The sequence below is a fragment of the Siniperca chuatsi genome, linkage group LG6, assembly GCF_020085105.1.
Source record: "Siniperca chuatsi isolate FFG_IHB_CAS linkage group LG6, ASM2008510v1, whole genome shotgun sequence".
Lineage (NCBI taxonomy): Eukaryota > Metazoa > Chordata > Actinopteri > Centrarchiformes > Sinipercidae > Siniperca > Siniperca chuatsi.
The window spans coordinates 31,072,454-31,085,734 of NC_058047.1; the positions used below are offsets into that span (position 1 = coordinate 31,072,454).

Genomic DNA, 13,281 nt, shown 5'->3' on the forward strand with positions numbered 1-13,281 from the left:
ACTCGTTTTTATATCAAACTCACAATTTTGAGATTTTAGGGCAAACGTTTTGAAAGGTATTTTGGCAGATTTACTTTAAAATACCGCCATAAACTTGCAAAATGTTTGAACGGAGTTCAATGTAGCTAGTATGGAATGTGTAACGTTAGTGACATGCTAGCTTCTACTAGTTAGCGTAGTTAACAGTTAGCGTAACTCCCTGTTCTGAGACTTCATAGACTGTAATGGTTCTGAGCGTTAGCTAGCTATTCGTGTTCTCCAAGGCTAAGTAACGTTACAGGATCATAAACGTAACATTATATCCCCTACTTACCAATAACAGCCTCAATGCCCAGTGCAGCAAAATCTTTCCGGACAGCTTTGAAACATATCTCCTTCAGACATATCTCCTTTTGGTTTCTTTTGTCTGCTTTGTGGGCAGTGTTGCGCATTGTTCAGCATTTATGTTTGTATCATTTAACGTTACTAACGTTGTTGATAACGATGCTAATAGTGCCCAACTGATTAGTATTAGTATTAGTATTAGTATTAGTATTATTATTATTATTATTATTAGTAGTAGTAGTAGTAGTAGTAGTAGTAGTCGTCGTCGTCGTCTTCTTCTTCTTCTTCTTCTTCTTCTTCTTCTTCTTCTTCTTCTTCTTCGAAAAGTTTTATGGCGGTTGGGAATCAACGTTATGGTAAATTACCGCCACCAACTGGAATGGAGTGTGGATCGGGACTCTATACATTCACTAATGATTAAATAAAAGAAAAGAAACTGAGAAAACCCAATTAATTTAAAAAAAAAATTAAAATTAAATAAAAACACCATAGTTATATTCTGTTTATCAAATTTGTTCTCCTAAGATACTGAAACAGCAATAGATAACACTCCTCTCTAGAACTTCTTTGTAAAAGATCTCGTAAATCAAACCTGGTCTTTATTTCTTTGAGATCTACAGTCGGGTCAGGGAGTATCACTGGGAGTGGTACTGCTGGACTAATGTCTATTTCAGTTCTTCCTAGTTCTTTTGCTTTCTGCTCAACTGTCCATCCGAAACGTTTTGTTTCTCTCCTCTCCTTTTCCCAACAGGGTTTTAGTGCATCTAGCGTTGGATGATCTTCATTATGCCCTTTTAAATTAACCCAGTAGTTTAAAGATAGCTGTATTCTCCTTAATTCCAGTGGCATTTCTCCAATTTCCACTTGTAATGCTGATGTTGGGGTTGTTCTGATGGCACCTGAACACGGTCTTAAAGCCTGATATTGAATGTTGTCTAGCTTTCTGAGAGATGTACTTGCTGCAGATCCAAACGCTACACACCCATAATCTAATACTGATCTTATTAATCCTATGTAGATGGTTTTCAATGCTGATCTCTCTGCCCCCCATTCACTTCCACCAGACATCTCATTACATTTGGTACTTTTTTCCGTTACCTTATGAATATGTGCTGCCCATGTGATTCTTTCATCAAACCACAACCCCAGAAATTTAAATAGTTTCACTCTCTCCAATTCTTGATTATATCATTTTCATTTTAAATTACTGTCCTTTCTTTTTCGTGTAAAAAACATTGTCTTTGTTTTGTCTACTGAGAACTTACATAACTACACTAACTTAACAATCGCCTCCTGTATTTTCTTCACACTAAATTCCAAATTCCTCCCTCTTTTCCATATTGCCCCATCATCCGCAGAAAGAGAGCATCCCATCCCATTCTCCAAACTCAGAAAACATCATTTATCATCATAGAAAATAACACAGGACTCAATATACTCCCTTGAGAAGTTTCAACAAAAACATTTCCTGAATAACACTTTCATATTTTTACTTGAATCGATCTTCCATATAAAAAGTCTTTGATCCACCTATACATTAGGCCTTTAACCCCTAATTTACCTAGTTTAATTAATAATCCTTAATAATCCTTCCTTCCACATGAGATCATAATCCTTCTCTATATCAAAAAAGATGGCCACTCTGCTTTCCCTATTAATCTGCGCTCTCCTTATTTCATGTTCTAGACAGAAAGCAGGGTCCATGGTATTTCTGCCTCTTCTGAATCCACTCTGATATTTTGATACAAAGCCTTTGCTTTCTACATAATATGTCAATCTTACCTTTATCATTCTCTCCATTATTATGCATACACTGGAGGTTAAGGCAACAGGCCTATAACTCTCTGGGTTTGTGCGATTTTTTCCGGGCTTGCTTATCAGAACTACAACAGCTTCTTTCCAGACTTGTGGCATTTTCCCTTCTCCCAAACCTTATTATACAGTCCCAGTAGGATGTCCTTCGATGATTCACTGAGATGATTTATCATGGTGTAACATATCTGATCTTTCCCTGGTGTTGACATCTTGGTTTTCCTGAGAGCACGGTTCAGTGCTGCCTGTGTGAACGGTATATTAGTTAAATCATTGCTATCTTCATCTTTCTGTAGTAGTTCCTTATTCTCAGCTTGTCTTTTCCCTTTCTCTTTGCCCCTCTTCACTATTATTATTAGAGCTGTGGATTTGAACAAAACTTTGTGCCGACATCTCTGCTTTCTGCTCGTCTGTCACCGCTGTAGTTCCACTGTCCACCGATACTGGACATCCATACTCTCTTTAACCCCATTCATTCTTTTATCATTCCCCAGATTTCAGCAATTTCTGTTTCTCTTCCTACTGAGTTACAAAACTTTTGAGAACAACAAAAATTTATGAGTTCTTTTTAACATTTTAAAAGCTTTATTTTGTGATTTTATTACATTTTCTCATTCCTTTGTCCACCATGGAGCGACTTTCCTTTGAATCGTTTGCTTTGCTGCCCCTAGAATGGCTTCACACACAGAAATATTTAGTTCATTAACATCAACTTTTTGCATTTCTTTATCACTAATCTTCTTAAATTGTTCCCAATCAGCACTGCTGAAAACCCATCGCTCTACTCCTTCAGTACCATATTCCTCTGCACCCAGCCCTACTTCAGTTATTATGGGATAGCGGTCACTTCCTGCTGTTGTTTCTCTTACACTTTCCCATGTGCAAATACCTGCCACTGTTTCTGACACTAAAGTAAGATCTATGGCTGATTGTGAACCCTTTCTAACATCAGTTCTGGCACCATTTCCATCATTGAGGCATATTAGATTTCTGATTTCCATTAGCTCTTCAATCACCGCTCCATTTCCATCATTATAGCTTCCCCATAATGTACTATGAGCATTAAAATCTCCACAACAAATAGTGTTTCCTTCTAGATTTACAGCGAATTCCTCCAGTAGTTCTAATGACAGCTTTTTGCAAGGATTGTAAAAATGTATTACTTCAATAGTATCATCTTTTGTCCAAACTTCCATTACTATCATTTCCCAATCTTTTCCTTTCTTCAGTACTCTATATTGCATTTCTTGTTTCACTAATACTATACAGCCCCCTCCATTTCCCTCCACTCTATCTCTGCGTATACTATTATATCCTTTTATTACAAACTCTAATGCTTGCTGAAGCCATGTTTCTTGAATACATAATATTTCCGGTTTCTTTCTGAGACCTTTAACAAATCCTTTAAATTCCTGACCATTTGCTATTAAACTCCTGCCGTTCCATTGAAGAAGAATCATTAGGTTCTTTCTCCCAACACCCCCAGTTTCCCTTCTGCCTCAAGTCTTTTGTTGATCTGTTCCCAGGACAGATCTTTCGTAGCCAAGAATTTTTCAGCTCCCTTCACAATTATTTGGATTTTCTCTGTTTTGTGTTTAACTTGATCTGCACAGTTGATTACATGAGCAATGAACACAACCAGCTTATCTGCTGTCAGTTCAGTAGTTCGCCCTCTTCGACCTCCTTCTGGTCTTGAGTTTTGACTGCTTTTGTCTGTTTCTTCCATTCCCTTTTGTCTTTGCACCGTCTTCACTGCTTCAGCATAACTTGTGTTGTTACTGTTTTTACTTGTTGAATTTTCCTGACTTCACAGCCCCCAAATGCCACACTGTGTTGGCCGCCACAGTTACCACATTTAGCCTGTACATTATCTCCACATTCCCTAAATCTGTGATCCCCTCCTCATGTGGCACACCTTTGTTTCCCTTTGCAGACCATCGCTACTTGCCCATACCTCTGGCATTTGTAACACCGAAGCGGAAGAGGAACATGAGCCCTGACTGGGAAGGTCATCCAGCCTATCTTTATTTCACCCGGAGGTACCAGGTTCTGGAACTCTACAAGCACTGACAAACCTTCTCCTCTCTCACCGCTGATTGTCTTTAACAACCTCTCTAGTCTCCTCACCTCGCCTCCATGAAGACTTCGTTTGAGTTTCTCCAGATCTTGTGGGAATGCCTGTTATCACTCCCCGGGAAACTTTAATCTCCCCCAGAACCCTTCTTTCACACACTGTTCTTTTGCAAATACTTTCAACCTGCAAAGCTTTGTTTCTCTGTTCTTCATCTCTACATTTTATCAGCGGGTTCCTGTCTCGAAGAATCTTGGCCATTTCTGCTTCTCCTAACTTCTTTTTCAGCTCCCTAGATAACGCTATTGGGCTTATATTCACCTGCTCATCTTGCCTCCTGAATTTAAGTATTATTTTAGATTCCTCTCTCTGCACCTTCCTGCGAACAACCCGGTTACCCTCATCAGAACTGCTCTCCTCTAAGCTTCTTTTACTGCTCTGAATGGCAGACGCCCTGACCTCCTCTTCTTGTCTCATCTTTGCTTTATCTCTCCCTCTTCCTCTAGAAACCAGAGTCCAGTCATCAAACTCCATATCGTCTTCATCATTTTCTACCTCTGTTGCCATCCCGATCCAGTCACAAACCAGTTTATCATCATCTTCTTATTCTGTTTTATGGCGGTTGGCAAACAGCTTTTGGTGTGGATCAGAATGGTCTTATGCCGACCCTGTATTCTTCTTCTAAGTTCTGTCTTTTCCAAAAAACTAAATATTGCCCTGTACCCCACATGCACTGAGTTCAGTTGAAGTAACTCCTTTATTCCAAACTTGATGTGATCTCTTTCCAGTTTGTTTTTTTAGTATCTGTCTTTCCTGCACGTACCTAGGACAATTGATAATTACATGTTCTACTGTTTCCTGTATGTTACAGTACTCACACATACCAGTCCCATGTTTACCAGTTATCTTCAGTGTACTATTAAGACCAGTATGCCTCATTCTCGAGATAATGTCTTCTTTTTTTGCACTACTGGTTTCCCTCATTTATCCTCCTTTCTTTCGGATACTATAGTAATGTCTACCTTTACCTCCTGCCATTTCTTTTTCATTGGAAGCACCTCATCATTGAACTGTAGCAGTACTGACTCGACTAGTAGGGGTATCTGTATCTTCTTTTTCTTCTTCTTCGTAAAGTTTTAAGGCAGTTGGCAATCAACGTTATGGTGCATTACCGCCACCAACTGGAATGGAGTGTGGATCGGAACTCTAACTATACATTCACTGATTATGAAATTAAAGAAAATAAAATGAGAAAAATCAATCAAAAAACACACCATAGTTATATTCTCTCTATCAAGTTTGTTCTCCTAAGATACTGAAACAACAATAGATACTTCTCTCTAGAACTTCTTTGTAAAGGATTGCGTATGTCAAACCTCATCTTTATTTCTGTAAGTTTCAGTGTCAGTTCCCTTCTCTCAGCATCCTATTTGGACAGTGAATCATAACATGTTCTACAGTTTTTTCTTGATCACAGAATGTACATCTTACTGTATTATGTTTTCCTATTTTAAATAATGTACTGTTTAATCCTGTGTGACCAAAACGTAGCCTGGATATTACTGTTTCCTCTGTCAGTCAAAAACTAATTTCACCAATACGCCGCCTGAACCAGTTGTCAAGGGAGGAAGCAGAAGTCCGGAGAGGAGTACATGGTGAAGGAGCTTGGGTAGGCGCAGATGTGGAAGGTTTGAATTGTTGTACGTTACGCTGGCTTTGATTTGGTTTGAGTTTATCTTCTGATTAAATGACAGTGACTTTTGATTTGCGGACATCGGGACTTGATAATAGGATAGGACTGGGTTTTGTAGGGAACATTTTGTAAGAATATTGGCCGAAGGCCTGTATAGGCCCGGAACAGTATTCATACATTGTTCCTTGCAAACTCTGACAGTATGGCAGGAAGGAGACTGAGGGTGACAACAACAACATGGAGTTTAGCAAGGAAGATGAGAGGAGGGAGAATGAGTGGAATAGATGGAAAAGAAAGAAAAAAGCTGCATCTAGCGTAGGTGGATCGGAAAAGGGAGGGAAAAGAAGATGAGGAAAAGGACCAGAAGGCAGGATTGCTTAATGTAGTGGTAAGATTTGAGGGGAAGGGGGAGTAAAGAAAGTCAATCCACTTAAGCTAACAAAAATCATGAGGTGAAACATGCGAGAGATTTAGGAGATGGAATCTTGCTAATAGGATGAAATTAAGTGCAGGTAGAAAAGGCATAGAAGATGACTAGTGTTGGGAAAGTCAACGTATCCAGGGTTGTAAGATTTGGAGAACAGAGGTTCAATGGTCGCAAGGGGGTGATTTCTGGGGTTCCTGTCAGCGTATAATATGAGTGAAGTGGAGAACCTGAGGGTGAGGAATAGTTCAGTAAAGAGTATGAAAAGAATTACAAGGGGAGTGGAGAAAAAGGATACTGAAACCATCTTGATAGAGTTTGAGGAAAAGGTGCTTCAAAAGGAAGTATATTTTGGATTTCTGAGATATAATGTAAGTGAATACACACCAAAACCTATGAAGTGTTTCAACTGTCAGGAGTTTGGGCATGTGGCCAAAGTATGCAAAGGAAAGAGAAGGTGTGCTAGGTGTGGTGAGGGAGTGAGTCCAAAGTGATATAATTGTAGAGGTAATCATAGCATAGCTTATTGGGGGTGTGAAGTGTGGAGGTGCAACAGATAAGGGTGAAGGAAAAAGTCTCATATATTGAGGCAGTTAGGTTGGCAGGACAAAAAAATCAGAATAAGGGTGGTGGACATAACCGAGAACAAGTGGCAGCAAAAGAACAGCAAGATCAGAAGAATGCATGGAAAGAGAAAAAGAAATTGGTGACCTTTATAGCAGGAGTGATAAATGCAACATATGTGATCAGATCTAAAACTGAAAGTATTCAGGTTATTGTGAAAGAAGAAGAACCAGTTGTCAGTCACTTTTTAATTCAGCGAATCACTTTACAGTATTATAAGGGGGGCACACAAACAACTCACGCTCCAGCCATCATTTGTTTTGTACAGACAACTTTTCATCTAGCTTAACTTAGGATAATGGATCATAGATGTTTGTTTCTGGCTTCCAGCATTAGCTAGCAAGCTTTCATTTTCCCAGGATTGTGGGCAGAGAAGGGTACAACTGCAGTCCTCCCTCCTGAGGCCACTAGTTCTGTGAGCCAATGGGGTTTGAGCATGCGTAGTAGGGTTCCGTTGTATGAAGTTGGCTACATAAACTTTCACTTATTTCACCTTAGCAGTCCACCAAAACCTGTTTCTGAACAAATGTGAGATGAGAAATAAGCAATCCAGTTGCTGAATCTTCACTCATATTAAATCTACAAGGCCTAATTTAAAAGTTTGTTCCAACTTTGTTAAGGCAAGGGCACTACTGGTTTCCACTGCTTTTCTAGCGAGCTTACTACTATAATTTCAAACAGAGATTAGCAAGTTAGCTAACATTACTGCATACAGCCTGTGATAGCTTATTATCCGCCTGCGTCTAGCTTTCCAACAAAACTTGCGATGTGTGATTTCTAAAATGAGCAGTGGTGAAAGTTACTATATTCTGTTATGATCAAAAGCTGTCTACTTCCACTTTAAAATGTTGATTCAAAACCTTGCTGTCCTTTGACCTGAGCTGAAAACTTCGGATCTAACATTGAGAAACAAGGTAGCGTTAAGTTTGTTTCTTTGTGTCAAACCTTCCCCTTTGTTTATGAGAAAGATGATTAGTCAAATTAAAAAGTGATTGACAACTGGTTCAGGCGGCGTATTGGTGAAATTAGTTTTTGACTGACAGTGGATTTTAAGCCTCTGATTGGCCAAATTAAAAAAATGATTGAGAGTTACCCCTCCCATTCAAAGTCTCTAGTCTGCAGAGATACCCTACTCCAGGGATATTCAATTACAAATTCAATTGGTCCAGATTTTAAAACCAGGAAATTTAGATGGGCCAGACATTTTCAGCAGCCTATTTAAAACCTGATTTTTAGTTTTGGTAATGACAAATTTTAAACAAATGCAAATGAATGTAAGGAAAAATAGCAGGCATTTGGAGATGGCAGGTTAAACTGACAGTTTTCATTGTCAAATATATGTTTTAGGGTTGACAGAGACATATTTTCAGTAGAGCACTTCCCTACTTGTGACTGTCAATAGCTAGATGTTTTGAAAAGCTACTAAGCGTGGTTGGAACTCACATGAGAAAACGTTTATTTGTGAAAGATATGATTGGCCAGCACGATCGGTACTGCGCATGTGGAACTCTCAACAGAGATGAGAAGGAAGCGAGATGGCTCGCTCATTAGCTACTTCCATACACTATATACAGTGTTGTGAAAAAGTGTTTGCCCCCTTCCTGATTTCAGTGTTTGCCCCCTTCCTGATCACACATGAGTTAAATTTCTCTAGCCACACCCAGGCCTGATTACTGCCACACCTGTTCTCAATCAAGAAATAATTTAAATAGGACCTGCCTGACAAAGTGAAGTAGATCTTCAAAAGCTAGACATCATGCCGAGATCCAAAGAAATTCAGCAACAAATGAGAAAGAAAGTAATTTGATCTATCAGTCTGGAAAAGGTTATAAAGACATTTCTAAAGCTTTGGGACTCCAGCGAACCACAGTGAGAGCCATTATCCACAAATGGCGAAAACATGGAACAGTGGTAAACCTTCCCAGGAGTGGCCAGCCGACAAAAATTATCCCAAGAGCTCAGCGACAACTCATCCAAGAGGACACAAAAGACCCCACAACAGCATCCAAAGAACTGCAGGCCTCACTTGCCTCAGTTGTCAGTGTTCATGACTCCACCATAAGAAAGAGACTGGGCAAAAATGGCCTGCATGGCAGAGTTCCAAGACGAAAACCACTGCTGAGCAAAAAGAACATTGAGGCTCTTCTCATTTTTGCCAGAAAACATCTTGATGATCCCCAAGACTTTTGGGAAAATACTCTGTGGACAGACGAGACAAAAGTGGAACTTTTTGGAAGGTGTGTGTCCCATTACATCTGGTGTAAAAGTAACACCGCATTTCAGAAAAAGAACATCACACCAACAGTAAAATATGGTGGTGGTAGTGTAATGGTCTGGGGCTATTTTGCTGCTTCAGGACCTGGAAGACTTGCTGTGATAAATGGAACCATGAATTCTGCTGTCTACCAAAAATTCCTGAAGGAGAATGTCCGACCATCTGTTCATGACCTCAAGCTGAAGCGAACTTGGGTTCTACAGCAGGACGATGATCCAAAACACACCAGCAAGTCCACCTCTGAATGGCTGAAGAAGAACAAAATGAAGACTTTGGAGTGGCCTAGTCAAAGTCCTGACCTGAATCCTATTGAGATGCTGTGGCATGACCTTAAAAAGGCAGTTCATGCTCGAAAACCCTCCAATGTGGCTGAATTACAACAATTCTGCAAAGATGAGTGGGCCAAAATTCCTCCACAGTGCTGTAAAAGACTCATTGCAAGTTATCGCAAACGCTTGATTGCAGTTGTTGCTGCAAAGGGTTGCCCAACCAGTTATTAAGTTTAAGGGGCAATCACTATTTCACACAGGGCCATGTAGGTTTGGATTTTGTTTTCCCTTAATAATAACAACCTTCATTTAAAAACTGCATTTTGTGTTTACTTGTGTTATCTTTGACTAATATTTAAATTTGTTTGATGATCTGTAACATTTAAGTGTGACAAACATGTAAAAAAATAAGAAATCAGGAAGGGGGCAAACACTTTTTCACACCACTGTAAGTTTACATACAAGTTAATCTAACTTCTTTGCAGTGGACATCATATAAGGTGAGGTGTGCATAAAAAATGCTATATGCATTAACTTGAGAATCTCCACACTACCTTCCATTCAATATAGACATACCACCTAGAAGGAATGGAAGAAGTAGTGTGAGAGAACGCAAAATTTATTTTGAGGTAACGCAAAACATATTGCGAGGGAATGCTAAAGTAGTCCTCCAAAGAATTCTCGCCAAGACCTTTAGGGGGCTCCGTACAGAACAGCAAGACAGGACACAGCCTCGGAGATGACAGCGTTGTTTTTATTAAAGGATCACAAGTGATTTGAAGAGAAGTAGTAAATTATATATTAACAATTAATAAAGTTATTAGTTACGACTTAGTTTTAGAGTACTTTGTTAGAAAGTGATACCAAAATATCTTCATCAATATTAACTCAAGCTGTCAAAATATACTGAACAACTGCATCGGGATTGCTTGACAATGGCCAGGTCAGATGTCTCTGACAATGTCTTTAACCTTGCGAAAATCGATAATCCGACATTAACACCCACTTCACACGATGTTTGGCCAGCTGTACGGAGGTGAGAAAGTAAGCAGGGTTTGATCTCTCTTTTTTCATTCATTACAAAACTACTTGATGCGTATAAAGGAGTGCAACACTATCAATTCCTTACAGGAGAGACTGTGTGAACATTCACTGTCATATTTAAAAGATTATCGCATCTACCCCTCTCTATGACGGCTGGCCTCGACTTCAAGTGTGGCCGTTTGGAACAGCTATATACACTTTTGATTTCTGACGTGGCCAGACAACACTTCTAGTTATAGTTCGTTTTGAGCATAACCTGGGCCATATACCTTTAACCCCGTTGAGGGTGGGTTGGATTAGATATCCCCCGTGCTGCACAGGCTGTGGAGAGAGCATGTTATCACCACTACTTGGGTGTGCAAACAGGATTATTAGACTTGGTGCAGTCAATCTTCAACTGTTCCAAATCCTACCAAGTAATAATAGGTTAGGCCCACTGGTTCGGCTGACACAGTGAAATCAACGGCCATTTCTACTCCTTGCCGAGCCCCAGTGGATGCACAGCCATTCGCCGGCGGGGGTGGTGAGAAGGCTCCCGTGAGTTCGACTCCACGTCAACCAAGGCACTGGACTATAGCCTGCAAGGAAAGACATGGTGACCTCCTGCTGGCCAATAGGTTTGACATCCTGGATACGCAGGACTTTCCTCCACCGGAGGACCATTTTCCAACGGTCAAGTCTTCCTCCTCCTCTTGCCGCAAGTTACTGAAAGAGGCAGTGATCAGGAGAAGCTCTGCAGGTCTCATTAGTCCAGAGACAGCAGAGAACACCTCTGCATGGAAGGACGCCACCCCCTCGCCGTAACAGTCCTATATAACCTCATAGCTTGCAATGATTTCTTTCTCCTTTGAAGGGCTCATGTTTAAACTTGGTGGCCCACTCCTGGTCATATTTGCTATTATTTATTGCCCCCCTAAACCAGCTGGTTCCTTCTTGTTGGAACTCCGAGTTTTTATCCAGTCTTGTTTTAGATTATGATAGAATTGTTCTTTGTGGTGATTTTAATATTCATGTTGATGACTCTTCTAATGCTCTTCCTGCTGTTCTCCTTATACATGCTTCCCTTGGTTGAGGTGTCATCCGCAGACATGGTATTTCTTTTCATTGTTATGCGGATGACACACAATTGTACCTCCCTGTCAAGTCCACTGACCTTAATACGCTGAGTTCTCTGCAGGACTGCCTGTCTGACATAAAAAAATGGATGTCGATAACTTTTCTACAGCTCAACTCAAATAAAACTGAAATCCTTGTTATTGGGCCCCAACACATCACTAAACAAATACTGCTATCTACTGGCTACCTGTCACAACATATCAAACCTGTTGCAGAAATCTTGGTGTCCTACTTGATAGCAATTTATGTTTTAAGCAACATATCACTAAGCTTGTCCAATCATGTTTTTATCACCTCAGAAATATTGCGAAAATCCGACCTATTTAAATTTTTTGTGATGCAGAAACTGTTGTACATGCTTTTATCTCCTCACGCCTTGATTATTGTAACACTCTGTTCACTTGTCATAATCAAAAAACTTTTAACCAGAACCAAAAGGTACGATCACATCACACCTGTTTTAGCTTCTTTACATTGGCTCCCTGTTTGTTTTAGGATTGATTTTAAGATCTTATTGTTTACTTTTAAGGCTCTTCATGGCCTGGTTCCAGCTTATATTTTAGACCTTTTAATCCCTTATGAACCATCACGTAGTTTGAAATCGTCGGGCAGGGGTCTTCTGTCTGTTCCTGAGACCAGGATGAAAACTAAGGGGGACAGAGCTTTTGCCATCAGGGCCACAAGGCTCTGGAACAACTTGCCCGAAGAAATTAGGTTGTCTGAGTCAGTGTCTTCGTTTAAGTCTCTTCTCAAAACACATTTTTATCGGAAAGCAGATCCTGATTTTACCTGAGCTGTCTGTTTATTTTATTGTTTTTATGTATTTTATATTTTATCACTGTGGTATTTTATTTCTCTCTGTGAAGCACTTTGTTTTGATAAGTGCTCTATAAATAAAGTTTTTATTTATTTTATTATTTAAATGTGGTTTGCCCCCGAGTGCACAGGACTTAAACATTAAAAGTTGGGCAGGTGCAACTGCCAATGAAACGCAAAGGGTGCTGGGACTTAACATTCCAATTTTATTCAGACACTGATGATGGTTCTCTCTCTCTCTCTCTCTCTCTCACACACGGAAGCAACTTGGGGTTCAGCACCTTGCTCAAGGGCACTTTGACATCTGGACAGGAGGAGGCGGAGATTGAAACACAAACTCTGCAATTAATGGAACCTGTTCTTCCTTCTGAACCACAGCCGCTACCCATAAATTATTCTAGAATTGTTTTTCTTTTGGAGTATTTGTATTGTTGAATGATCTGTGTTGGATGGACTTGTGCAGTAAAAATTAAAAATGATATGGCTTTAACATTTGCATCTAATATTAAAAATCATTGAAGAATGTGTGCTTCTTTCTTACATTGGCACCACCATGGAGTACTTGAATGTACTGGGATTTCTGTGCATTGTGCTATTAAAATGTGCAAGATGAAATGTACATATCTATCTAGCTGCTTTCAGATGGCTGTAGGGAAACTAAACCGTCAAACATCCAACAATCAGCTGAGTCACAGACATTTGAGAATCAGCTCTTATTGTAGCATTGACACTTCTCTTCTACATCCAACACAGTGACCTGGGCACATGTGCAACTGCACCACATTTTGACGTATACATTAAGATGACTCGTCA

General features: G+C 39.8%; 1 protein-coding gene and 1 long non-coding RNA gene across 5 annotated transcripts in view; one reads left to right on the forward strand and one right to left on the reverse strand.

Annotated features, from left to right (window-relative positions):
* lrrc41 (leucine rich repeat containing 41) overlaps window positions 1–621 on the reverse strand; it is a 19,684-nt gene extending 19,063 nt beyond the window's left edge. For 3 of the 4 annotated variants that reach the window (XM_044198572.1, XM_044198575.1, XM_044198573.1), the window contains exon 1: window positions 314–621. In XM_044198572.1, coding sequence (XP_044054507.1) covers window positions 314–431 — 118 coding nt within the window. In that variant the 5' untranslated portion in view covers window positions 432–621. The remainder of the gene's footprint in view (window positions 1–313) is intronic. The other variant, XM_044198574.1, reaches the window with a different exon arrangement.
* LOC122877257 overlaps window positions 1–13,229 on the forward strand; it is a 13,389-nt gene extending 160 nt beyond the window's left edge. The window contains exons 2-3 of the long non-coding RNA XR_006378213.1: window positions 4,070–4,175; window positions 12,732–13,229. This is a non-coding gene — a long non-coding RNA (uncharacterized LOC122877257). The remainder of the gene's footprint in view (window positions 1–4,069; window positions 4,176–12,731) is intronic.
* Window positions 13,230–13,281: the final 52 nt, after the last annotated feature.